The sequence below is a fragment of the Hyaena hyaena genome, unplaced genomic scaffold (assembly GCF_003009895.1).
Source record: "Hyaena hyaena isolate Hyena2069 unplaced genomic scaffold, ASM300989v1 scaffold_61, whole genome shotgun sequence".
Classification (NCBI taxonomy): Eukaryota; Metazoa; Chordata; class Mammalia; order Carnivora; family Hyaenidae; genus Hyaena; species Hyaena hyaena.
Window position 1 is genome coordinate 77,921 of NW_024080693.1, and position 27,823 is coordinate 105,743.

Consider the following 27,823-nt stretch of genomic DNA (forward strand, 5'->3'; position numbering starts at 1 on the left):
ACCCACCTCTGTCTCCAGAAGAGCTGACCTCGCCCCACCCGCCGGCCCAAACGCGCACTACCTGTAGCTGTTCATTGGCCAAAGCAGCCGACTGCGGGTGTGTCTTTGGGTTTATCCTTTATTACTTTTTTTCAATTTATAATTGTTCATTTTAATTGTACTTATTTTTAAATTATAAATCGTGTGACCATGAATTTTCTTGTATATGTCAAGTACTTACGTGCATCAGATTCATCAGACAATGGCTCCACCTTGGTATATATCTTGTGGGTGTGGTGTTTAATTCCTGTGGCAAAAGTAGTTTGTAAAAAAACTGTGACACCACCTAGATTCTTCTTAAGGCTTACAATCGGAGCAGCAGGGTGGCTCAGTCGTTGTGTTGGACTTCTGCTCGGGCTATGATCTCATGGTTTGTGGGTTCGGGTCCCGCATTGGGCTCTGTGCTAACAGCTAGAAGCCTGGAACCGGTTTCAGATTTTGTGTCCCTCCCTCTGCACCTCCCCTGGTCACATTCTGTCTCTCTCTGTCTCTAAAAAAAAAAATTAAAAAAAAAATTTTTAAGGCTTACAATATTTAACAAGAAAATATTTGCCAATACAAAGTATATTCCCAACCACATCTTTATTATATAATGGCAAATTGTATTACGAAATTGTACCAATTTGCACTCCCAGCATGGTTATAGTTATTTTGGCTGCCAGCTATTACTGCCAGCACTTGATTTTTTGAAATTTTCAAATTTTGCCAGTATGCTAAGTGTGAAATTGTGACACAATGTGGCTTAAATTTGCATATCTTTTATTGTGAATAAGTTTGAGAATCTTTTCATGTATCTATTGGCTTTAATATTTCCTTCTTTGAGAATTGCACATCTTTTGGTCAATGTTCTTTTAGAGCAAAGGCCTTTTTGATGTTAAAGTACATACCCTGCTACCCAGCAATTGCACTACTAGGTATTTGTCCAAGGAATACAGGTGTGCTGTTTTAGAGGGGCACATGCACCCCAATGTTTATAGCAGTGCTATCGACAATAGCCAAAGTATGGAAAGAGCCCAAATGTCCACTGACAGCTGAATGGATAAAGAAAATGTGATATATATATATCATATATATATATATGAGGGAGTATTACTCATCAATCAAAAAGAATGAAATCTTACCATTTGCAACAACGTGGGTGGAACTAGAGGGTATTGTGCTAGGCAAAATTAGTCAGAAAAGGACAAATATATGACTTCACTCATATGAGGAATTTAAGATACAAAACAGATGAACATAAAGGAAGGGAAACAAAAATAATAAAAAAAAAGGAGGGGACAAAACATGAGACTCTTAAATATAGAGAACAGAGGGTTGGTGAAGGGGTTGTGGGGGGAGGGTATGGGTTAAATGGGTGAGGGGCATTAAGGAATCTACTCCTGAAATCATTGTTGCACTGTATGCTAACTTGGATGTAAATTTAAAAATAAATTTAAAAATACAAGTTACATAGAAAAATGTGTTTTTTTTTTAAGTTTATTTATTTAAAGAGAGAGAGAGAGCAAGTGAGGGAGAGGCAGAGAGAGAGAGAACCAAGTAAGCTCCTTGCTCAGTGTGACACAGGGCTCAATCCCACAACTGTGAGATCATGACCAGGGCTGGAACCAAGAGGACACTCAACCAACTGAGCCATCCAGGTGCCCCAGAAAAATGTAAGATTTTAAAGGTGAAGTGTGGAGGGGCGCCTGGGTGGCTTAGTTGGTTAAGCATCCGACTTTCGCTTAGGTCATGATCTCGCGGTTCGTGGGTTCGAGCCCCACGTCGGGCTCTGTGCTGACTGCCAGCTCGGAGCCTGGAGCCTGCTTCAGATTCTGTGTCTCCCTCTCTCTCTAAGACCCCCCTGTTCATGCTGTCTCTCTCTCTCAGAAATAAACAAAACATTAAAAAAAAAAAAAAAAAAGGTGAAGTGTGGAGACTAGGAAAGATTTTCCCTCCATAGAATTCTGGAGTTTGGAACTGGATTCAGTAACCAAATGTGTTTTCTAAAGTTTCTGCATGGTTGATAGTGTGAAATTCTTTGATTTTTCTCCTGCATGGGATTTGTTGAGCATGTGTGAAGTGGCATCTTCCTGTGCTCAGCAGTCTCCTCCCTTCATTGTTGCTTCTTCCCCACTCTTTCCTTTTGTGAACGCCAGTTAGTAGCTCTTTCTGCTTTATCCTTCATGAGTCTTAAATAGCTGTCTGTGATTTCCATCTGTCAGCGTCCGTATTGCGTTCTGGATCCTTTATTCTGATCTATCTCCTATTCGTAATTCCCTTTCCAGGGAATTTTTTTTAATTTCAGTTTTTAAAATACTTGTGGTAACATAGTAGACACAGGTAACTCATAATATGCATATGATAATACCGTTAACAAGATTTTATGAATTTCCTTGTAAATTTATTTTTTTTAATTTGTCACTCAATTTGCTTTGTTTTTCTGTTTTGTTTTGCTTATTTGGTTGGTCACTCTGTCCTTGAAAAGAGATGTTATGGGGCTTCTCAATATCCTTGTATGAAAGTACCATTCTTTTCTAGAGATTACATAATTTTATTTTTGGACAAATTCTGTGATTACTACCAGTTTGCAACCACTGTAAACTACATTTAGACATAAAGTCCGTGCTTGGTCCATCCAGTAAATCTTACATAAAGATTATTCATTGTTGCTGCTTTGTCTCATAACCTTCCTGGGAGAATTATGAAGTCTTCCCATTATGAGTCTTCAGATATTTGGCACATAAATTAAGTGGGGGTGAAGGGAGTGGCTAACCTTAAAAAACTAGATGGGGCTGGAGCAAAGGTGAGAAGTTTAAATAGAAGGTTAGTCCTTTTGTTTCAATAGCTCTTTATGTCCAGCTCTTAAAGAACTTGCTTCAAAGCTGAAACCTAACATGTGAGCGCTCTAGAAAGGATAGAGCCACTCTGATTAGTAGAGAATAAAGAGAAATCTAGGGGTAGGTGGAGTGGAAACTCACAAGCATAATAAGTAAGCTGGTTTTAAATATGCCAGTAAGGAGATAGGAAAGCACATGCCATACTGAACCCACTCCTTCCACTATCCCTGCCTTCTTTTTTCTGTTAGGCACTATTTACAGTAAATGATTTTGCTGTTAAAAATTAACTGGTCAAAGGGAAATTTTACTATATGAATTTAGGAGAAGAGAAGCCAGTTCATATTGATTCTGAAACTGTCCCAAGACTCATGGCAATAAGTAAGTTTGGAATGCTAGCTTCCCAAGACATCAAAAAATCATCTATTTTTACCATAAGGAGAGATTCCTGCTGAGACCTCTGGTAGAGATCTTTATCCTTGTTACTGGCTCGTCCTTCATCTATCACTTTGTAATAAGCCTATGCGTTACACAATAGGCCAAAGTTTTGAATCCAAGAGTCTAGTTCTGTCGCTGATTTGAAGACCTATCCACTCCCAATCTGGCCCAGACCTGACCCCAGAATGCCCAGTGTAGAGCCTGTGCAGAGCCTCCAACAAAACCTTCATGTTCTCTCCTTCCATCCTTGAGGAACTCTGACATCCTACATCCCTGATTATTTAGATGACAAGTGTTAGGTTCACACTAGACTCAAGGGTGAACTCAGTGGGAAGTGTCAGGTGTGCATATGTTTGACCAATAGTGTATAGCCATTGCTATGGTAGGTTGGCCAGGTTCTAAGGGCTGGTGTCAAGAGCCCTGTTTGTGGGGACACCTGGGTGTTTCAGTTAAGTGTATGACTTTGGCTCAGGTGGTGATCTCACAGTTCATGACATTGAGCCCCACATTGGGCTCTGCACTGACAGCATGGAGTCTGCTTGGGATTCTCTCTGCCCTTCCCCATGCTCACTCATTCTCTCTCTCTGTCTCTCTCTCTCTCTCTCTCTCTCAGAATAAATGAATAAACATTAAAAAAAAAAAAAGAAATCTTAGTACTCACATGTAACAAGGGGCCAGATAGAACTCCATGATTTCCTACCCATCTTTTTCTTCATGTATTCGCTCATTGTTACAAGCCCTGCTAAATTTCTCGAAGTATTTAACCCTACCTCCTTGAAATATTGGGGTGAGGGGTAGCTTTCTATTGCCCAAGGCCATTTAATGCTAATAATTATGAATTCCACTCATACACTAGAGATGTTATTCTAAATGAACATACCGTTATTTAAAACTGAATACTTCGTGATTAAGAGAAACTTGACCATGCCTATCATAAGCAGGTGATGAAAGAATATATTTAGCACAACTAGGTCTCATCCTAAAATTGGATTCTGCTTTAAAAAATAGAAAACTTTCTGAACTCTAATTATGCAAATTGGGGAACTTAAAATTTCAGATTGCAGGCAAGTTGGACAGAATCTACTTATTACAACCACAAAATTCAATTCCTTCAGCATGGAAAAAACTTCTTGTCCTCTAGCAAGAAATGTAACATAACCCCTTAGAACAAAAGTCAAAACGTGTCATAAAGTAAAATAACTCAAGATCACTCTTAGAGGAACTTCAATTGGGGGCGGGGGGGGAGCTATCAATCTTTTGTAGATATCTTAAATAGTAATCTATTTAAGTACATGTGTCCTTTGACCTAGGAACATACTACCAGGAATCTACTAAAAGGAACTAATGGCCTATTACACAAGAAATAAGAACGTATGGGGCTGGGAAGATGGGGGAACACGAGGAATCTAAGTGCACCTCATCCCACAGATACAACTAGATAACACAATAGTGTAAATAACTAGAGGGCGATCTGAAGACTAGCTGAACAAACTCCACAACCAAAGGTAGAAAAGAGGCCACAACAAAGAAGGTAGGAAGTGTGAAGATGTGGTTGAGAGCAAAGCTGTCTATGTGGAGAGGGAGCCGGCAGCACTGAGAAAGGGGAAAAACAGACATCCATGCCAGGGAGCCCCCAAACAGCGAGGATGAACAAGCAGAGCCCACAACAGGCAGAGAGGCGTGCAGATGACTGCATTGAAAGGAAAAATGACTCCAACACAACAGCAGGGTGGAAGAAACCCACATAGGATGTTCTCCTGAAGTGCCAGGTTCTAAACAGGGTGCACTGCATTGCAGGGCGCTCCAGGACCTCTTCTTCAGAAAGTCACTACTTCCCAAAGAAGACTTCCAGATGGCTAACAGGCACATGAAAAGATGTTCAACATCCCTCATCATCAAGGAAACACAAATCAAAACCATGATGAGATACCCCCTCACCCTGTCAGAATGGCTAAAATTAACAACAAAAGAAATGAAAGGTGTGGCAAGGATGTGGAGAAAGGGGGCCCACTTGACTGTTGGTGGAAATGCAAACTGGTGCGGCCACTCTGCAGAAGAGTATGGAGGGTCCTCAAAAAGTTAAAAGTAAACTACCCTACCACCCAGCAATTGCACTACCAAGTATTTACCCAAAGGATACAAAAATACAGACTCAAAGAGATACATGCACCCTGATGTTTATAGCAGCATTATCAACAATAGCCAAACTATGGAGAGAGCCCAAATATCCATTGACTGACGAATGGATGAAGAAGATATAGTATATATGTGCAGTGGAATATTACTCAGCAATCAAAAATAATGAAATTTTTGCCATTTGCAACGACATGGATGGAGCTAGAGTATATTAAACTAAGTGAAATAAGTCAGTCAGAGAAAGACAAATACCGTATTATTTCACTCATGTGGAATTTAAGAAACAAAACAGATGAACATATGGGAGGGGGAAGAGAAGAGAGGGAAATCACAAGAGACTCTTAACAATAGAGAACAAACAAGGTTGATGGAGGAAGGTGGGGAGGATGGGCTTGATAGATGATGGGTATTAAGGAGGGCACTTGTTATGATGAGCAGTGAGTGTAGTATGTTAAGTGATGAATCACTGAATCCTACTCCTGAAATCAATATTGCACTGTATGTTAACTAGAATTTGAATAAAAATTCGAAAAGAAAAAAAAAGTACACAGCCAATTCAAAGGAAAACAATAAAAGCATAGAAAAACGTGGAACAGGTTTATGTAACAGATGAAAACAAACAAAAAAAAGGCAGGATAGAAATAGATTCTGCCCAGATTGTGACTACATGAAATATGTTTGAATAAAAACAAGGATGGAAGTTTAATTAATTAAGTGGTTAATCAGTTAAAATAAAAATCTTCTGCACAGCAAAAAAATTAACATGAAAAGGCAACTTATGGAATGGAAGAAAATATTTGTAAACCATCTCTCTGATAAGGGGTTAGTATCTAAAATATATAAATAACTCATACAACTCAATACTTTTAAAACCCTATTTTTAAAAAAGCAGAGAAAATGAATAGGCACTCTTCCAAAGAAGACATAAAGATGGCCAATAGGCACATGAAAATGTGCTTGACATTGCTAATCATATATACATACACACACACACACACACACACACACACTGAATACTTTTCAGGCAGAGAAAGAAGGGAAACCTGTCATTTGTGACAACTTGGATGACACTTGAGGGCATTACACTAAGTGAAATGTTAGACTGAGACAAATACTATATACATTCATTTATATGTGGAATTTTAAAAAAGCCAAACTCAGAAAAACAAAGTACAGTAGTGCTAATCAGATCCTGGGGGTGGAGAAAATCAGAAGCATTGGTCAAAGGATACAAACTGAAATTATAAAATTAAGTTCTAGGGATTTAATGTACAACGTGGTGATTATAACTAATAATACTATATTACATACTTGAAAATGGAATGTCTTAAATATTCTCATCACACAAAAGAAATAGTAATTATATAATGGGATGTAGGTGTTAGGTAATGTTATGGTGGTGATCATTTTGTAATATATAAATGTATCAAAATAACACATTATACATCTTAAATTTACACAATGTTTTTTTAAAATTTTTATTTATTTCTGAGAGAGAGAGAGACAGCGTGAGCAGGGGAGGGTCAAAGAGAAAGGGAGACACAGAATCTGAAACAAGCTCCAGACTCTGAGCTAGCTGCCAGCACAGAGCCCGACACAGGGCTCGAACCCACAAACCGCGAGATCATGACCTAAGCCGACGTCCGACGCTCAACCGACTGAGCCACCCAGATGCCCCTTAAACTTACACAATGTTATATGTCAATTATATCTCAATAAATTGGAGAGGGGAGTGGAGAGAAGGAAATCATAAAAGCTGCCAGAGAAAAATGATGCATTACATATACAGGAGTAGTGTCATAAGAATGACATCTGAATTCTCATGAGAAATTATGGTGTATGGAAGACATCTCTAAAGCACTGTAAGGAAAAAAATCTATAAAGCAGCCTAATTTGGTTATTTGTATCTTCTCTTTCTTAATTCTAATCAATGTGGCTAGATGCTTATGAGTTTTATTGAAAAGCCAGATATGGAGTCTCATAAATTTCTTTATTATTTTACAGTTTATATTTGAGTGGCTTTTACTCTAGTCACTGTTATTTTTTTTTCTTCTGTTTACTTTGGATTTTGTTTGCTCTTCCTTTGCTAGTTTTCCAAGAGAGAGTCATTGATTTAAGATCTTTATTTTCTAATATTGGCATTTAGTGCTATAAATTTGCCCCTGAATGCTAGCAGTACCCCACAAATCTTAATGGATGTTCTTTGATTTTCATTCAGAACAAAGTACATTCTAATTTCTCATTTGATTTCCTTTTTTACTTGTGGACTATTTAAGAGTATATGATTTAATTTCCCAATATTTGAACACTTGCCAAATATCTTTTGATGGTTGATTTCTAATTTAAACTCATTGTAGTCATAGAATAGAATTAGAATTATTTGAATGATGTTATCATTAGGTAATATGTCTTATAAATGTCAATCAGGTCACATTCGTTATTAGTGTTGTCATAATCTCCTCTATCCTCTTGATTTTCCGTCCTAACAATAATTAAGAAATGATATAGTCTCTATAATTTTGGATTTGTCTACTTCTTTCATTTCTACTGTTTTTGTTTCATGTAATTTGTTTTTTTTTAATATATTTATTTTGAGTGAGAGAGAAAGGGGGTATGAATAGGGGAGAAGGGCAGAGAGGGAGGGAGAGAATCTCAAGGAGAGCTCCTGATTCAGGGCTCAATCTCACAAACTGTAAGATCATAAGGTCACCTGAGCCTAAATCAAGAGTTGGATGTTTAACCAACTTAGCCACCCAGGCACCCTTCTTTGCTTCATATAATTTGAAGCCCTGCTATTAAGTGTAAAAATGTTTAGGATTGGTATATCCATCCTCTTGTTGGATTGACCCTTTTATCATTGTGAAATAATTTCTTTTATTCCTTATAACATTCTTTGCTTTGTGCGGCGCCTGGGTGGCTCAGTCGGCTAAGCGTCTGATTTCAGCTCAGGTCATGATCTCTCCTGCTTCGGATTCTGTATCTCCCTCTCTTTCTGACCCTCCCCTGCTCAGGCTGCCTCTCTCTCTCTCAGAAATAAATAAAACATTAAAAATATATATACTCTATCTGCTACAAATGTAGGAACTCTGGCTTTCATTTTATTAGTGTTATCATATCTTTTCCCAACACTTTGTTTTTAGCCTATATATTTTGTCTTTACATTTAAAGTGGGTTTCCTATAAATAAACCTAACCAAGGATACAAGAGATCTGTATGATGAAAACTATAGAAAACTTATGAAGAAAATTGAAGAAGACACAAAGAAATGGAAAAACATTCCATGCTCATGGATAGGAAGAATAAATATAGTTAAGATGTCATTACTACCTAAAGCACTCTACACATTCAATGCAATTCCAATCAAAATTGCACCAGCATACTTCTCAAAACTAGAACAAACTATCCAAAAATTTGTATGGAACCACAAAAGACCCCGAATAGCCAAAGTAATACTGAAAAATAAAACCAAAACGGGAGGTATCACCATCCCAGACTTCAGCCTCTACTACAAAGCTGTCATCCTCAAGACAGTATGGTATTGGCACAAAAACAGACACATAGACCAATGGAACAGAATTGAGAACTCAGAAGTGGACCCAAAAGTATACAGCCAACTGATCTTTGACAAAGCAGGAAAGAATATCCAATGGAAAAAAGACAGCCTTTTTAACAGATGGTGTTGGGAGAACTGGACAGCAACATGCAGAAGAATGAAACTAGATCATTTTCTCACACCATGCACAAAAATCAACTCAAAATGGATAAAGGACCTGAACGTGAGACAGGAAACTATCAACACCCTAGAGGAGAAAGCAGGAAACAACCTCCTTGACCTCCACCGCAGCAACTTCTTACTTGACACATCCCCAAAAGCAAGGGAATCAAGAGCAAAAATAAACTGTTGGGACCTCATCAAGATTAAAAGCTTCTGCACAGCCAAGGAAACAACCCAGAAAATTAATAGGCAACCAACGGAATGGGAAAAGATAGTTGCAAATGACATATCAGATAAAGGGTTAATATCCAGAATCTATAAGGAACTCACCAAACTACACGCCCGAAAAACAAACAACCCAGTGAAGAAATGGGCAGAAGACATGAACAGACACTTCTCCAAAGAGGACATCCAGATGGCCAACAGACACATGAAACGATGCTCAGCATCCCTCCTCATCAGGGAAATACAAATCAAAACCACACTGAGATACCACCTCACGCCAGTCAGAGTGGCTAAAATGAGCAAATCAGAGAACTCTAGATGCTGGCGAGGATGTGGAGAAACGGGCACCCTCCTACACTGTTGGTGGGAATGTAAACTGGTACAGCCCCTCTGGAAAACAGTGTGGAGGTTCCTCAGGAAACTAACAATAGAACTCCCTTATGACCCAGCAATAGCACTGCTAGGAATTTACCCAAGGGATACAGAAATGCTGAGGCATAGGAGCACATGTACCCCAATGTTCATAGCAGCACTCTCCACAATAGCTAAAACATGGAAAGAGCCTAAGTGTCCATCAACAGATGAATGGATCAAGAAGATGTGGTTTATCTATACCATGGAATACTACATGGCAATGAGAAACAATGAAATCTGGCCATGTGTAGCAACATGGATGGACCTTGAGGGTGTTATGCTGAGCGAAATAAGTCAGGCAGAGAAGGACAAATACCATATGTTTGCATGTATAGGAGGATTAGGAGGAACTTAACGGAGGACCATGGGAGAGTAGAAGGGGGGAAATGGTGAGGGAAAGGGAGAGAGGCAAACCCTGAGAGACTCTTGAATGCTGAGAACAAACTGAGGACTGATGGGTTGCGGGGGGAGGGGGGATATGGGCATGGAGGAGGGCACTTGTGGAGATGAGCACTGGGTGTTATATGGAAACCAACTTGACAATAAACTATTTGTAAAAAAATAAATAAATAAAGTTGTAAACTGCTATGTTGTATACCTGAAAACTAATGTAACATTGTGTGTCAACTCAAATTAAAAATACATATATTCTGAAAAAAAAAGTGGGTTTCCTATAGTCAGCAGCATGTATTGGAGTCTTTTTTATTCACTATAACAATTTCCATCTCTTAAAAAGAATTTTTAAACTATTTGTATTTGAAGTGATTACTGATATATTGGATTTATAACTATAACATTGCTATTTATTTCCCATTTGTCCCATCTGTCCTTCTTCTGCCTAATTTTGAATTATTTTATTTATATATTTTGAGAGAGACAGAGACAGCTCAAGTGGGGGAGAGGCAGAGAGAGAAGGAGGGAAAGAATCCCAAGCAGGCTCCACATCATCAGCACAGAGCCTGATGCAGGACTCAGTTTCATGAATAGTGAGATCATGACCTGAGCTGAGATCCAGAGTTGAATGCTTAACTGACTGAGCCACTCAGGTGTCCCTTGAACTATTTTTACAATTCAATATTTTTTTATATATTCACTTATTTTTAGTGATTTTAAAGTGGTTTTATTTAATAGTATACATCTTTAACTTATCACACTCAACATTCAAGTAATAACGTCTCTTCACATCTGGTATAAAAAAAAAACCCATAAGAACAGTAAGCATCCATTCTTCTCCCCTGGCATTTGTAGATTGTGCCATACATTTTATTTCTATATGCACTTTCAATCCCAATATAGATTGTTATCCTAGTCTTTTGTTTTAAAGAGCCAATTTTATTCCAAATAGAATTTTAATGTGAAAAAAAAGTATCATAAAAGTATTATACTCTCGGGGCGCCTGAGTTGCTCAGTCAGTTAAGCATCTGACACTTGATTTTGGCTCAGGTCATGATCCCAGTGTCGTGGGATCAAGCCCTTCATTCATCCACTGAGTGTGAAACCTGCTTAAGATTCTCTCTGTCCTTCTCCCCTACTTGCTCTGTCTCTATAGAACAATATTTAAAAAGTATTATACCCTCTGTATGTATATATAATATATATTATATATATTATACATATATATAAATATACATACCTTTGGGAAGGTCTTTTTTAAGATTATAAAAATATTCTATAATTTTTTTCTAAGACTTATGGGATTTTTCTGTCTCACTCTTTTTTTATATGGAAATGCACTTTATTTTTTTATTTTTTTTATTTTATAGTTTAATATCAAATATTTACCATGTAACACGCAGTGCTCATCCCAACAAGGGCCCTCCTCATGGCCATCACCCCTTTTCCCTTCTCCCCCACCCCATCAACCTTCAGTTTGTTCCCAGTATTTAAGAGTCTCTTATGGTTTGCCTCCCTCCCTTTCCTTATTTTTCCCTTTCCCCTCCCCCATGGTCCTCTCTTAAGTTTCTCCTGTTCCACATATGAGTGAAAACATATGGTATCTGTCCTTCTCTGCCTGACTTATTTCGCTCAGCATAACACCCTCAAGGTCCATCCATGTTGCTACACATGGGCAGATTTCATTCTTTCTCATTGCCATGTAGTATTCTATTGTATAGATAAACCACATCTTCTTGATCCATTCAGCAGTTGATGGACATTTAGGCTCTTTCCATGATTTGACTATTGTTGAAAGTGCTGCTGTGAACATTGGGATACATGTGCCACTATGCATCAGCATTTCTGTATCCCTCGGGTAAATTCCTAGCAGTGCTATTGCTGGGTCATAGGAGAGTACTAGTGTTAATTTTTTAGGAACCTCCACACTGTTTTCCAGAGAGAATGCACCAGGTTGCATTCCTACCAACAATGTAGGAGGAAGCCCGTTTCTCCACATCCTCGCCAGTATCTAGAGTCCTCTGATTTGTTCATTTTAGCCACTCTGACCAGTGTGAGGTGGTATCTCAGTGTGGTTTTGATTTGTATTTCCCTGATGAGGAGGGATGCTGAGCATGGTTTTATGTGTCTGTTGGCCATCTGGATGTCCTCTTTGGAGAAGTGTCTGTTCATGTCTTCTGCCTATTTCTTCACTGGATTATTTGTTTTTCAGGTGTTAAGTTTGGTGAGTTCCTTATAGATTTTGGATACTAGTTCTTTATCCGATATGTCATTTGCAACTATCTTTTCCCATTCCATCAGTTGCCTGTTAGTTTTATTGATTGTTTCCTTTGCCGTGCAACTTTTTATCTTGATGAGGTCCCAGTAGTTCATTTTTGCTCTTGATTCCTTTGCCTTTGGAGATGTGTCGAGTAAGAAATTGCTACAGTTGAGGTCAAAGAGGTTGTTTTCTGCTTTCTCCTCTAGAGTTTTGATGGTTTCCTGACTCACATTTAGGTCCTTCATCCATTTTGAATTTATTTTTGTCTATGTTGTAAGAAAGTGGTCTAGTTTCATTCTTCTGCATGTTGCTGTCCAGTTCTCCCAGCACCATCTGTTAAAGAGGCTGTCTTTTTTCCATTGGATACTCTTTCCTGCTTTGTTAAAGACTAATGGCCATGCACTTCCAATTCTGGGTTCTCTATTCTATTCCATTGGTCTATGTCTGTTTTTGTGGCAATACCATAGTGTCTTGATGATTACAGCTTTGTAACAGAGGCTAAAGTCCGGGATTGTGATGCCTCTCGCTTTGGTTTTCTTCTTCAATATTACTTTGGCTATTCAGGATCTTTTGTGGCTCCATACAAATAGAGTTTGGATTGTTGTATTTTCATTTTCATTTGTTTCCATATATTTTTAAAATTTCTTCTCTAATTGCCTGATTGGCCCATTCATTCTTCCGTAGGGTGTTCTTTAACCTCCATGTTTTTGGAGGTTTTCCAGACTTCTTCCTGTGATTGATTTCAAGTTTCATAGCATTGTGATCTGAAAGTGTGCATGGTATGATCTCAATTCTTTTCTATTTATTGAGGGCTGATTTATGTCCCAGTATGTGATCTATCTTGGAGAATGTGGCATGTGCACTTGAGAAAAAGTGAATTCCATGGCCTCGGGATGTAGAGTTCTAAAGATATCTGTCTAATCCATCTGGTCCAATGTGTCATTCAGGTCCATTGTTTATTTAGTGATTTTCTGTCTAGTTGATCTATCCATTGCTGCAAGTGGAGTATTAAAGTCTCCTGCTATTAGCACATTCTTATTAAGATTGTTTCTGTTTGTGATTAATTGTTTTTTGTATTTGGGTGATCCAGAATTCAGTGTGTAGACATTTATAATTTTAGCTCTTCTAATGGATAAACCCTGTAATTACCATTAATGCCCTTCTTCATCTCTTGTTACTGCCTTAACTTTAAAGTCCAGTTTGTCTGATATAAGTATGACTACTCCAGCTTTCTTTTGAGTTCCAATAGCATGATAGATATTTCTCCACCCCCTTACTTTCAATCTGAAGGTGTCTTCAGGTCTAAAATAAGTCTCTTGTAGACAGCAAATAGATGGATCTTTTTTTTTAATCCATTCTGGTACCCTATGTCTTTGGATTGGAGCATTTAGTTCATTTACATTCAGTGTTATTATTGAAAAATATGGGTTTAGAGTCACAGTGTTCTGTATAAGATTCATGCTTGTAGTGGTGCCTCTGGGACTTTGTTTTCCTTGCAACATTTCTCTTATAGAGTCCCTCTTAGGATTTCTTGTAGGGCTGGTTTAGTGGTGATGAATTCCTTCAATTTTTGTTTGTTTGGGAAAACTTTTATCTCTCCTTCTATTATGAATGACATACTTGCTGGATAAAGGATTCTTGGCTGCATATTTTTTCTGTTCATCAAATTGAAGATTTCCTGCCATCTTTTTCTTGCCTGCCAAGTTTCAGTAGATAGGCCTGCAACTACCCTAATATGTCTCCCTTTGTATGTTAGGGCACTTTTATCCCTAGCTGCTTTCAGAATTCTCTCTTTATCCTTATATTTTGCCAGTTTCACTATGATATGTCATACAGAAGATTGATTCAAGTTACATCTGAGAGGAGTTCTCTGTGCCTCTTGGATTTCAATGTCTGTTTCCTTCCTAAGATTGAGGAAGTTCTAGACTATAATTTGTTCAAGTACCCCTCTAGCCCCTTTCTCTCTCTTCTTCTTCTTATTGAATTCTTTGATATGGATATTGTTTCGTTTGATTGCATCACTCAGTTCTCACATTCTCTTTTCATACTCCTGTATCAATTTATCTCTCTTTTTATCGACTTCCTCTTTTTCTATAATTGGGTCTTCTAATTCACCTATTCTCCTCTCTGCCTCTTCAATCCGTGGAGTGGCCACCTCCATTTATAAATTCATTACAACTATTTTTAAGGTCCATAATCTTTGTAGCAATAGCGTCCCTGGTGTCTTCTATGCCTTTTTCAAGCCCAATGATGAATTTTATGACTATTGTTCTATATTCTTGGTCAGTTATATTGCTTATACCTGTTTTGACCAATTCTTTAGCTGTCACTTCTTCCTGGAACTTCTTTTGAGGAGAGTTCTTCCGTTTCATCATTTTGGCTCGTTTTCTGTCTCTTGTGTGTTTTAAAAGCTTATGAGCTCTGCATCTGCAAGTACTGCTACATAAAAGGAGGCTCATAGACTGCCCAGGGCCTATCCATTCAGGAAGTGTTCTTTTAATGGTGTCCCTTGGTCTCTCTTGTTGTGACTTTGGTTATTTTATTTCCCTACTCGTAGTGATATTTGGGACTTTCCACCATGTGTACTTTGGTTTCTTTCTGGAGGAAGCCCTATGAGGCTGTCTTCTTAGTGGACTCTGTCTCTTTTCCTCCCAAACTCTTGCGGTTCAGAATCCTCTTGCGGTTAAGAATCCTTTGGCTTCAGCCCTTCTTTGAGAGATGCAGGTGGGAAGTATGGAACTCCCTATTTCTCCACCATCTTGCCTCAATCCCCCCAGGAAATGCCTCTGTCTCACTATTTAAATATATAAACCTTGGAGCACCTGGATGGTTCAGTTGGTCAAGTGTCTTACTCTTGGTTTTGGCTCAGGTCATGGTCTCCTGGTATGAATTCAAGCCCCATGTTGGGCTCCATGCTGACAGTGTGGAGCCTGCTTGGGATTCTCTATCTCCCTTTCATTCTTCCCTTCCCCCACTTGTACTATCTCTGTTTCTCTCAAAACAAATATATAAACTTTTTAAAATTTTTCTTTTAATATGTAAGACTTCAACTTATCTGAAGTTTATTTTGAAGAAAACTGTGAGAGAGATATCCAATAGTTTAATTTTCCCAAATGTTTAATCAGTTGATCCAGCACCATTCTATTTATGAAATAATCCTAATTTCTTCACTTACTTGCAAGTTACCTTTATCATAAAATCCATGATTATTTAGATCTATGTCTGGCCTCTTTTGATAATCCATTTATCTGCCTGTGATGTTTATCTTTTAATATTTCATGGGAGTACCTAGGTGGCTCAGTCATTTGAGCCTCTAACACTTGGTTTCAAATCAGATCATGACCTAGGGTCATGGGATTGAGCCCCAAGTCAGGATGAATGCTGGGTGTGGAGCCTGCTTGGAATTCTGTCTCTCCCTCTGCCCCTCTCCCCTGCTCATGCGCTCTCTCTTGCTCTCTTGTTCTCTCTATCTCTCTCAGGTATAAATAAATAAACAAATAAAATTTAATATTTCATAGGCCTTGCTGCTCCTGATTTTGTTTTAGGGACTACTGGGTGGCTCAGTTGGTTTACTGGCCAACTCTTGATTTCAGCTCAGGTCATGATCTCAAGGCTCATGGGACTGAGCCCCATGTCAGGCTCTGTGCTGGGCATGAAGCCGGCTAAGGTTCTCTCTCCCTCTCTGCCTCTCGCATACTCACTCTCTCTCTCTCTCAAAAAAAAATTTTTTTAAGTAAAGTACTTTTTTCTTCAAAAAGTCCTATTCAAAAATCCAGTTTATAAAAAAATAAACTGCGATTTTTAGAAGGAAATGACATTTTTATGCTGTTAAAAATTCCCATTCAAGTCTTTTGTTTGTATAAATCCTGTGCATATTTGGCCTTGAGGAGGAATTTAGAGTTTTTTCAATATTCATTAATTCAACAAACATTTAGTGAGAGCCAATTTTGTGCCTTTAAGTGTTTTAGTACTGGATTTGGAGATTTAAATTTGGAAGAAAGTGAGTCTGCATAGAAGAGAGATGCAAAGACAATGATTGCTGGTGTAAGACACAAGTAACCAGAAAAGAAGTTGAGAAGGATGCCCCAGTAAAGGAGAGAAAAACCAATAGACTATGATATCATGAAAGTCAAAAGAGAGAGAGAGAGAGAGAGATCACTCATGACAAATGGATAATTAACTATTGGAACTATGGCAATTAAATCATTAGTCCACATTAATCCACAGGGAAGGGCTTGGCAGGTCATCTTAATTTCTTAAATATTTTGGTCATTTTGTTCAATGCCATTAAAAAAAATCCATTCTTTCTCCATGACTCAATAAGCTGTCTCTATTATATCTTGAACTATGTTTGAGTCTATTTATGTATTTTCTCTTCTATCACAATGACCATCTATTTCTCTACTAAAACTAGTGTTAGTCTTATACTAGTGAGAAAGATCTTGCTCTTGTTTCTCTTCTGTCTTGCTCTTCTATCTCTTCTGTCCTGCTCATTGTTTACTCTTCTATCACAATGACCATCTATTTCTCTACTAAAACTAGTGATAGTCTTATACTAGTGAGAAAGATATTGCTCATGGTTCTTATTTTTCTAAACTGTCTTGCTCAATATCAATTCAAGAATTTATTCTTTTGGGGGCACCTGAGTGGCTCAGTTGGTTAAGTGTGCGATTTCAGCTCAGGTCATGATCTCACAGTTTGTGGGTTCGAGACCTGAATCAGGCTCTGTGCTGACAGCTAGCTCAAAGCCTAGAGCCTGCTTTGGATTCTGTATCTCCCTCTCTCTCTAACCCTCCCTGATCATGCTGTCTCTCTCTCATAAATAAAACATTAAAATTTTTAAAAAAAGAATTTATTCTTTTGGATAAACTTTAAATCAATTTTCATTGGAACAAAGATTAATTTAGATGGATTTGGGAATAGTTGACATTTCTATAGTGTCAATTTATTCCATATATATGGGGTATGATTTAGCCCTTTATCAATTCAAATTTTATTTTGTACTTCTCAATAAAATTGCAGACATTTAGTATGACCTGAACACTTAATGTTCAGTCTAGCAAACTTGGTAGGTGTAAAATGAGCAGACAGGTGAATGAAAATGTGTAAATCCAACCACTAGGACAGAGAAGAGCCAGAACTCAAGCCCCTGGCCCCTGAATATGACCTTATTGTGCTTACCTGCCCAAGAATGTAGAGAGGTGTCATCTGCTATGCCATTTTCTTTTCTTTTCTTTTCTTTTTAAATATTTTTATTTATTTCTAGGAGAGAGAGAGAGAGAGACAGCGTGAGCAGGGGAGGGTCAGAGAGAGAGGGAGACACAGACTCTGAAATAGGCTCCAGGCTCTGAGCTGCTAGTCAGCACAGAGCCCGACACGGGGCTCGAACCCATGAACCGCGAGATCATGACCTAAGCGAAAGTCGGACGCTTAACCAACTATGCCACCCAGGCGCCCCTACTATGCCATTTTCTGTGCCATACTCACTGGACCCCTAGAGCACCCTAGTCTCTAGGAAATAAAAGTAAAATCTAGTCCTTGCTGTGTATCTTCATAGGTAGCCTAATAATAACTACAATTGCCCATTTGATGCTTTTAGAAGTAGACTGAGAAGGTTCATGACACTTGCCAGAGGTGGCATATCCTGCAAGTAAGATTTAAGAGCCTGATCTCTCCATGACAGCCATTCCCTCCGGGTTAGTTTCTTCCATCCACTTCTTTTCTCCCTTCCTCCTGAGCCAAGACTGCATGGAGGTCCTGGTTCCACTGGCAGAACCCAAGAACAGCAGTGGAACTGAGAGTTCTTGCAGAAAGGTTGGCCTCCTCAGAAGACATCCACCAAAGAAGCAGAAAATGGTTTGGCGCCTGGGTAGTTCAGTTGGTTAAGTGTCCAACTTCAGTTCAAGTCATGGCCTCACAGTTTGTGGGTTCGAGCCCACATCAGGCTCTGTGGTGACAGCACAGAACCTGGAGCCTGCTTTGGATTCTGTATCTCTCTCTCTCTGCCCCTCCCCCACTTGTGTGCTCTCTCTCTCTCTCTCTGTCTGTCTCTCTCAGAAATAAATAAACATTAAACATTTTTTTTAAAAAGCAGAAAATGGCGAGTATCACTGGGACACAAAGAGGATTTATGATAAACCCACTCAGGTCATCACCTGAGTCACCCTTCAATTGCCAGGGTGACATTTTTTTTAATATTTATTTTTGAGAGAGGACGCACTTGCAGGCGCACTCAAGAGGGATAGGGCAGAGAGAGGGAGACACAGAATCCAAATCAGGATTCAGGCCCTGAGCTGCCAGCACAGAGCCTGATGCTGGGCTTGAACTCACGAACTGTGAGATTATGCCCTGAGCTGAAGTTGGTTGCCTAACCGGCTGAGCCGCCCAGGCGCCCTGCCAGGGTGACATTTAAGGGACTAGAGGCTCTGTGGCTATGACAAATGCCAGAGCTGGAAATATGCTACGTGGACAACATTTTTATCCTTCCATGGTGATGAATCCTGGGATTACATATATGTTATTTAATTTAATCCTCACACACAATGCCCATTTTACAGATGAGAGAATAGCCTGGGGAAGGTGAAACTGCTCACCTATGCTCCTGATTCAGCCTGCCTCCAGTCCCCATGCTCTCAATGAGCACACATGTCACCTCCATGTCACCTCCCTTTGCCACGTCCCAGGACCTCCTGCCAGACCTTGCACGCTTCCCACACAGAACACAGACATGGGGCACACGTTGCTAAGCTGCAGTTACTTTATTACAGTCAGTCTGACTGCGAGTGAATGAGGTGAGGACAGGTGTCTGGATTCCAGCTTTAGATGTCAAGGAGAACAGAACAGGAGGCTGGAACTCGGACGAGGCATCAGGGGCAAAAACTCATCTTCCAGAGGTTCAGCTTGGAAACTGCTACATCTTTCAGAGTATTACGTTGGAGATGCAGTCTTTGCTGGTGGTGATGGATAACTGGGAGAAAGGAAGATGAGGAGGGAGAGCAGACCTGATCACAGGGCAGGGCTATCCATTCCCCCAGGATCACCTCGTTCCTTAACCCGTTATTCGGCTCCATCCCCAGTAAGAACCTCTAGCCCACAGACCGATTGCTGGAGAGAGGGCTGCACTCAGTCAGACCCGGATGAAGATGGCTCCCCAGTCACCCACACACGTGTCAGGAGGGAACCTGAACAACCAGTGAGGGAGGCAAAAAGAGGAGATGATTCTGGAGGGTATGATGGGGGCTGGGCAAGGGTGAGGGGCAAGGTAGCTGAGTCTGGGTCCACGTGATGTCTCCCTCACCTGAGACTCATCTGTCAGGTGTACTGGATTATGGAATGTGTATGCGTGTGTTGTAAACAACCCTGTGTGCCCTGTGTACCCATAGCCATGCAAGAAATTCCACTTCTTCACAAATCCCTCATTTTACAGAATCAGCACTTAAGGGAAAATAGAGACAGACTAATCAAAATCTACCTAACTGTGCAACAAGAAAAATAACAGAAAACGATAGTTCACTAGGAACTACACTGACTAGTGCTCGGGCGCAGCTCCATGTAGCTAGAAGCTGCCTCGGGGGCCTCAGGCACCAAAACAACAGAGTGGAAAATCTGACTTTAGGCCCTGAAATGATACAGATGGAAGTGAGACTCTGAGCCAAAGGAATAGCCATCAAGGTGGGCACAAAGGGAAGTAAAACGAAAAACCAGAAGCTTTCCAAGGCCAGGGAGTCCCTTCTGGGGAAGAGAGTCTAAGGGCAGGCGCCTTAGATTCATTACTCCTAAAACATAGCTGACAAGGCTCCTACACGTGCAGGAGCTGAAAGAAGGACTTTCTCTTTCCTGTGGAAGGTTAAAATCATACTCCTGCAATACTGGCTCCCCTAACTTAGAAAAAAAATTACATGAATCAACACACTTTCTACGTTGCACCGTTATTAGTCTCCTACTTTCCAGCTGTGTGCAAGGTAATTGGCACACAAGGGACATGTGTGGTAGAAGAACAGCCTGGATGTGCACATGGCATGAGGTTGCATATTTTATGTGCTGTAGAGTGGAGCAAGGGTTTATGAGCTTGATTATTTATAGCCCTTACCTGCTATGTAGGCCCTGACTGCATGGTCTGTTTGTATGTGGAATATTACAATATGCTGCATGTGTGCTGTGAAGGTTGGGGAGGCAGAGAAGAATAGGAAATTACCATGGCCTTCGTGTCCAAGACCACGGATTGGAGTCCATTCTCCTTGTAGCAATCCTGGATTTTTTCCATGGCTGCTTTTTCTGGTTCAGTAGCATTGACTTTTTTGAGTGCGAGGTTCAATATTATCTTACTTCTGCTGAGCACTGCACCAAAGACGTCATAAAAAATGGGGCAAGTTTCCACTGAAGACACAAACAGAAAACACCTTAACAAAAGAATCAGACTGGTAGAAGGTTCCTGTTTCCCCACCACTTGAAAGTAAATCGCATATATCCAGTGTCTTCTGACTCACCTTCCGCAGAGACCTGCCCACTCCCAGGACTGCTTACATCCCAGACAGACTGAACATTTTCTATGAGGCACTCTCAGCAGAAGAGAGCAGCACGAGGTACCTGACTGGCACCTCTGGGCATCCCAGCCTGCCTGTTTCTACCTTTCAAATAAGCACCACTACCCCAACTAACTATCCCCTACTGTGTGCACAGCTGATGACCCCTCCATCTCCAAACCTCTCCCTCCATTCAATGACTAAAAACCTCAAGGGGATTCTGCAGGACTCCTGGACAATAATCTCCCAGCTGCCTCCTAACTTTGTGGCTAGAATCTGTTTGGAGATCACCATGGGAGGTGAAGGAGTGAGATAAAGTGGGGCAGGGATGAGGAAGGTCATCTCCTTCCTTCGACTCTCACCCATCTTGATGCCCAACCCATGGGTCACCAGCAATGCCAGCACAAGCAGTGTCCCCTTCATCATGTCAACTGCCAGAATGCTCCACTCAGAACAGGATTTCTGCTGCTTTATAAACTACTAGCTTCCTTAAGCCCAGCCCACACTCCTCCTAGGAGTTCCAAAGTCCTGTGGGCAGGGACCTGGCACATGTGGCTCTGTCAGCCCTTGGGCTGTTAGGAGTGGAAGCCCTTCCTACTCTTGAGGGCCAAGCTCTTGGAGAGGATGTGGTTTTTCCTTTGCCAGAAACCAACTGGAGCTGACATGTCTAAATTATTCCATGCTGAGCCAACTGTTCTGTTGTCCCAGTCCCAGCTGTCACCCCTGTTCCCTACTACTCCTTTCCCCAAACTATCCTGGCTCCAAATGCAATACTCTCCCAAGATAAAGAGATGAAAATCATAGGAGAGGTCACGGACAGGTCTATGCCACTACAGGTAGACAAAAGATCATACCAAAACTATACTTGTGCCCAGGTTTAAGTCCTGTAGATAAGTATGGGGTGCTAGCCCCAACTCAAGCCTCTTGAACACTCTAACTGTTGCAGTTTCTGGACCAAGCCCTGAAAATGGGTGGACACCATCCTTGGGCTCCAAATCACTCCCTACTAGGGGAGTCTCAGGACTCTAGGGCGTGTGGGCTTTTTCAAGGGCTGGTAATGCTCCAGTTTAGGATCATGACACCTGATTCACTCTCACCCTTAAGGGAGAAAATGCCTGGGCACCTTCTTGACTCTAAGTAGCTCCAGCCTTGGCCCTGTATCACCCTCTTCCATCAGTGAACTTAGTCCCAAGAGGAGGTTGGATTTACTAACCCATCCAGAAACATCAGTGAATAGTTGTGGGGTTGTACAGTTTGTCGCCCTTGTCCACTGTGAGCTGGAGCTCTGCAGATCAGGGTGCTAGGTCAACCAGAGGTGCTTAAATTCTCTCAAGAGTTAAACTCAACCTTCTAATCTAGGAAAGTAGTTTATTGGCACAAACAAGGTGAGACAGTCCATGAAAATTCTAGAAGGAAGCTCCCAGTGGCCAAATCTAGAACAAATGAGCAAACAAAAGAAATAACATTGTATTGATTGATAACCTAAAACATAAAATTATATCTGTGAGTCCATACTGATATAAATAATTTAAATAAATAAATAAAGAGATAGGAGACAGATATTCTTTACAGAAACATTCCAGATAATACACATAGATATTCCCCCTTCAGGAGGTGGAACTTTATTGCCTGCCCTCCTTGCAAGTGGATTAGACTTAATAATTCATTTCCAAAGAGTAGGTGGGGAAAAGGGAAAACCATGCACAAACCTGGCAAACTCTACATTAATCAAATGATCAAGGCTGACATAACCAGTGATAAGACATATTACCATGTGACAATATGGCACTTCACCTTTTTGGTGTCTCTCCAAACCCCAAGCCTAAAGTCTGAACCCCAGTCTAAATTATGAGAAAAACAGCAGACAAAGTCAGCCTAGTGGACATTCTGTAATTCTTGGCCAGTCCTCAAAACTGTCAAGGCCATGACAAACAAGGAAAGACTGAGAAACTATCACAGACTAGAAGAGACTGGGAAGACATGACAATTAATGCAGTGTGTGTAGGCTGTGGACTGGATTCTAGAACACAAAGAGGATATTAATGGACAAACTGGTAAAATCTAAATAAAGTCTGGAGTTTAGTTAGTAGTAATATGTCACTGTCAGTTTCTTGGTTTTGACAAATCTTTGCAACTTTTCTGTAAGTCTAGAATTATCCCCAAATAAAAATGCATTTTAAAAAAAACTTGCATTAGGGGCGCCTGGGTGGCTTAGTCGGTTAAGCGTCCGACTTTCACTTAGGTCATGATCTCGCGGTTCGTGGGTTCGAGCCCCGCGTCGGGCTCTGTGCTGACTGCCAGCTCAGAGCCTGGAGCCTGTTTCAGTCTGTGACTCCCTCTCTCTCTGACCCTCCCCTGCTCACGCTGTCTCTCTCTCTCTCCTAGAAATAAATAAAAAACATTAAAAAAAAAAAAGAATTTTAAAAAAAACTTGCATTAGGAAAGGACAGCATATACTGCAAGACCTCATCCAGCAAGTGCCCTTGACCTTTGCAAATGTCCCCATATCTGGAGATATCTCAGATGGATTTGTGGCAGGCACCCAGTGGATCTGCACAGACATCAGTGTCCTAACTGTGTTACTCCAGTACTCCAAAATCTGGCTTCACGATGTCCCAGAGCTGGGCAGAACTTGAAGGAAGTGCCTAGTGAATGACAGCAGACATGTGACCCTTGTCCAGGTGCCCCCCACCACACTGAAATTCTGTCCCAGTAGAGAAAGAGCAAGCATGGCCAGTCTGGGGCATATGATACTCATGTTCCCAAGCTGATAGATGCCCAGGAACCTGTAAGGGACATCTGCAGTGACATGAGCTTGTCATGAGATGACCTTCATGGGTATGACCTCAGGGCATCATGACTGGAGTGGCTCCATGATGGCCATATGACAGCTGGAGCTCAGGACTCGGTGCCTCTGAGCCAAGAGCAGTTACCGGATGTGAATCCTGTTTGGCATAAGGTTCTGATTGGGGTCAGAAAACTTTTGTCTTACCTTCAGCTCTGGGCTCCAGCAAACCTTATTGTGTCCACAGATAACTCAGAGAAAAGGCCAGGCAGGTACCTGCAGCAAGCAAGCATTCAGTAAGAATGTTCTTGGTTATCAGCTCCACAGAAATGAGATATTCCTTTCTTTCATCAACATTTGTTTCTTTCAACAAACATTTGAGAAGCCCCTGCTGCACTTTGGTCCCTCTCCTCATTGTGGGGATACAGCAGCACACACGGCAGATCCCTCACTCTCCTGGAGCTCATTATACATCTAAGAGGGAGTGGAAGATGATCAGCAAATGACAAGGAGTGCTATGGAGGGAGACGAAGTGGGGGAGAACAGCATGTGCTGCTTGTGGGGCGGGGGCAGGGAGCCTTGATAGAAGGGATCAAGCACACGGGAAAGTCTCTCTATTAAGGTGATGTTTGAAGATCCCTGAGAAATTATGCCATGAATCACGTACTTGAAGGAAGAGCGTCCCAGGAAGTGGGGACAGCTCGTGCACAGGCCCTGGCATGGTCAAGAAGCAGAAAGGAGACCAGTGAGGGAGGAGAGAATGCCAGGGATAGATTCAGAAAAGCAGCAGGCCTTTGGTGGGCTGCTGGTTACGCAGAGCACACAGCAGACCCAGGCCACAGAAGTAGCCTGGCTTTTCCTCGGATTGTATCTCCAGAGAGATAATGGTGTGAATAGTATGAACAATATAGAGAAACTCAAAGAAAGAAGATGGTTGGGGGAAAATCGTATTTCTGTGTCTGTCTGAGGTGCTATTAAAGTAACCAAGTGACAGGACTTGGTCAAGAGACAACTGGAACCTGGGCGCCAGCATGTAGGGGAGGATTCAGGGCTCCAGAATCAGATTCAGGAGTGTAGCTCAAGGGAGGCCATTGAGCAGGTCAAGGACACAGATCATGATGAAGGCAGGGCAGGAACCACCGGAAACTGGCCTTCTTTTGGTACTTGCTAGATGTGAGTCCACTAGCTAAGCACTGGGTTTCCTGAAAAATCCATAAGTTGAGACCAGACCATCTTCAAGGTCACATGTAATGACAAGTTGACATTGGCCATCATTTCAGAGGCCTGATTTAGGAGACTTTTTTGCCCTTTTTCCCAGTCAACCTAGGAAATTTCAGTTCTGAAACATCTGGAGTCAGCTGACACTTGGACAGAGCCCTCAAGATGGGGAAGGGCAGCCAAGTTAGTGTCATTTGTTAATTCAGGGACTTAGGATCTTGCCCACACATACATCTCTTCCCTCCACAGCCTCCAGGCAATTCCGAGTTGTGGCCCAGAGAGGCCTGGCAGTGCCTCTTGGGAAAGGATATGTTAGGCGCAGGCCCCTCCCGCCCCACTGTTGGGGCCAACAGCAGGTATAAAAGAGTTCCAGGCTGGGGAGGGAGCACCTGCCACTGCATCATGACGGGGGCTCGTGTTCTCGTGCTTCTCTGGGCTGCTTTGCTCCTAATCGCCAGTGGAAGTAGGTGTCTGGAACATGGGTGTCTGGGGACACAGATTCTCCAGTGGTTCTAACACCTTATCAGGGCGCTTCTGAGCATGGAGGGAAGGGGAAGGGAAGCATGTGTCCTGATGAAGGTCTTTCAAGGGAGTCAGCTTGTCTTTGTGTTCCAGATTGTGAAATTTGCCCAGCCGTGAAGAGGGACGTTGACTTATTTCTGAATGGAACCGTGGATGAATATGTTGAAGAAGTGGCAAAATACAATTCAGAACCAGCTGTATTGGCAAATGCCAGAAATCTGAAGAATTGCATTGATACAAAACTGACAGAAGAGGATAAGGAGCATGTTTTCAGTGTCCTGGTGGGTCTAGCTCTGTGTGTCTGTGCCTCTGGCCCCTGTCTCGGGGGTCTGCTAAGGGCAGTGCAGGACGGGGGGTGCTCACTCTTCCTCTCCACCATGACCCTTCCCTGGGAATCTGGGAGGAGAAGTACCCCATGGATGGGGAAGTAGAGAGGATGGTGCGGGGAAGACAGCCCAGCCCTTGGGCTTTGGGGCTGGCCCAGGCTCTTCAACACTGCAGGGCCGCCAGCTTGTTCCTGGGATCACCTGGCTTCAGCATCAGGCCCTCAGCTTCAGCCTTCCCGACTCCAGCATCTCCAGCACGTGAGACTGCATCTTCCAACGGCACTAGGTCCTTCCTATCCCCAAACATCGGCTCCTTTTATTGTAACTCCTCAAGTTCCATATTCCATCCCCCCTCTCAAACCCTCCTTTGTCTTCATTCCCTGGACCCCAGAGGGCCATTCTGTGCCTCACATACCAAGAGAGAAGAGTGGGGGAGGGGAAGAGAGGGGAGAGGAGAGGAGAGGAGAGGAGAGGAGAGGAGAGGAGAGGCAGCTTCCAAAAGCCCTCCTCCTGCCCTGCCCAGGCCTGAGATGCCCTGGGTGGAGAATCACAGTTAATCCTCTCTCTGCTGCCCCAAAAGTGGAAAGGAGCTACTGCTTCAGCAACAAGTGTCCGGAGGGCAGAAGGAGGAAGCAGGATGGATCAGCTCATTCCTGGAGACTCCCAGGTGCCCACGGGTGCATATGGAGCCCTGCCAGGACCTTCTTGTCAACCTCTTTCTCTCCAAGTTCCATCATTTCTATCCAAGACTGCCCTCCATCCCACCATAGTGACCCCTCTTCTTCACTCTGTTTCACTGGAGGAAGTTTCTAGGCACACCCTGGAATTCTTTTGTTGTGAAGTAGATTGGGAAGAACCACCTTTGCCTGCTCGGATCCAGAAGCCACTCTCCAAACAAGCCTAGAGATTCCTCCCCAGAAAGTGTCCAGTGAGTGCTCAGTAGAGCTTGATGTCTCTCATACCCCTCGAGGTCTCACCAGGTTTCCTGACTTTCTCTCTCTGCAGGAAAAAATATACCAACATCCTCTGTGTTAATGGAGCCATCACTGCCAGGAGCCCTAAGGAAGTCACTGAACTGATCACTAAGTAGTCTCAGCAGTCTGCCATGTCCAGGTGTCTAAGGAGAGGATTCCAGCAATAAAAGCCTTGCAATTCATGGACAGTGCTTGCTTCTTGGGCTGGGCATTGGGGGCGGAGGGGTGTTGCAGCGGGGGACCACCCGTGTGCCTTCCAACTGTGGCTGGATTTGAATGTAGTCAGAAGTCCTTCCTCCAGTGAATTCCAGAGTTGGGGGTAGGAGTGATGATCATTAGAACAGCCAGCATGTCTGAGTACCTCTGTGGACCAGGACCCACAGCTCACATGCGTTATCTTCCAAATTTCAGCCTCCTAGTGACCTTGAGAGATGGGAGTAATCGTCCCAGTCTTACAAGTGAGGAGACTGGGGCCAGAGTGCCTGCCAAAGATTACAGGGCTCCTGGGCGTCAGGACCTGCTGCATCTGCGTGCCCACTGCCGGGAGACGGCTCAGCTCACCGTGTGGCTGTGCCTATGTTAGTCCTTCTCTGAGCCTATGATTCCCACTTATAAAACTAAAACCCCTCCCCTCTCCAGAGCCTCTCTGGTGGGGCCACAGAAAATCATGGGTGAGAAGCAGCCCTGTCCTAAGCACCTGGATGGAGAGAAAGAACAAAGGGTCAAGGTGCAAGTGGTGAACCTGGTCACCTCCTGCAGTTTACCCTAGTGCCAGCCACCTTTTTCCTTTTTTTTTTTTTTTAAGTTTATTCACTTATTTTGAGAGAGAGAGCATGAACAGGGGAGGGGCAGAGAGAGAGAGGGAGAGAATGCCAAGCAGGCTCCATGCTGTTAGTGTGGAGCTCGAACTCCTGAACCATAAGATCACGACCTGAAGTCAAATCAAGAGTCAGATGCCCAACTGACTGAGTCACTGAGGCAACCTTACCTTTTCCTTTTCAATTTGGATGCCTTTTCTTTCTTTTTCTTGCCTGATTGTTCTA

General features: G+C 41.9%; 1 protein-coding gene across 1 annotated transcript; it reads left to right on the forward strand.

Annotated features, from left to right (window-relative positions):
• Positions 1-27: 27 nt before the first annotated feature.
• Positions 28-26,962, forward strand: LOC120231732 (major allergen I polypeptide chain 1-like; the record flags this gene model as incomplete). Its single annotated transcript, XM_039231957.1, has 3 exons — positions 28-97; positions 25,574-25,761; positions 26,812-26,962. Coding segments are annotated over 3 exons (288 nt in total), but the record flags the coding sequence as incomplete, so codon positions are not given.
• Positions 26,963-27,823: the final 861 nt, after the last annotated feature.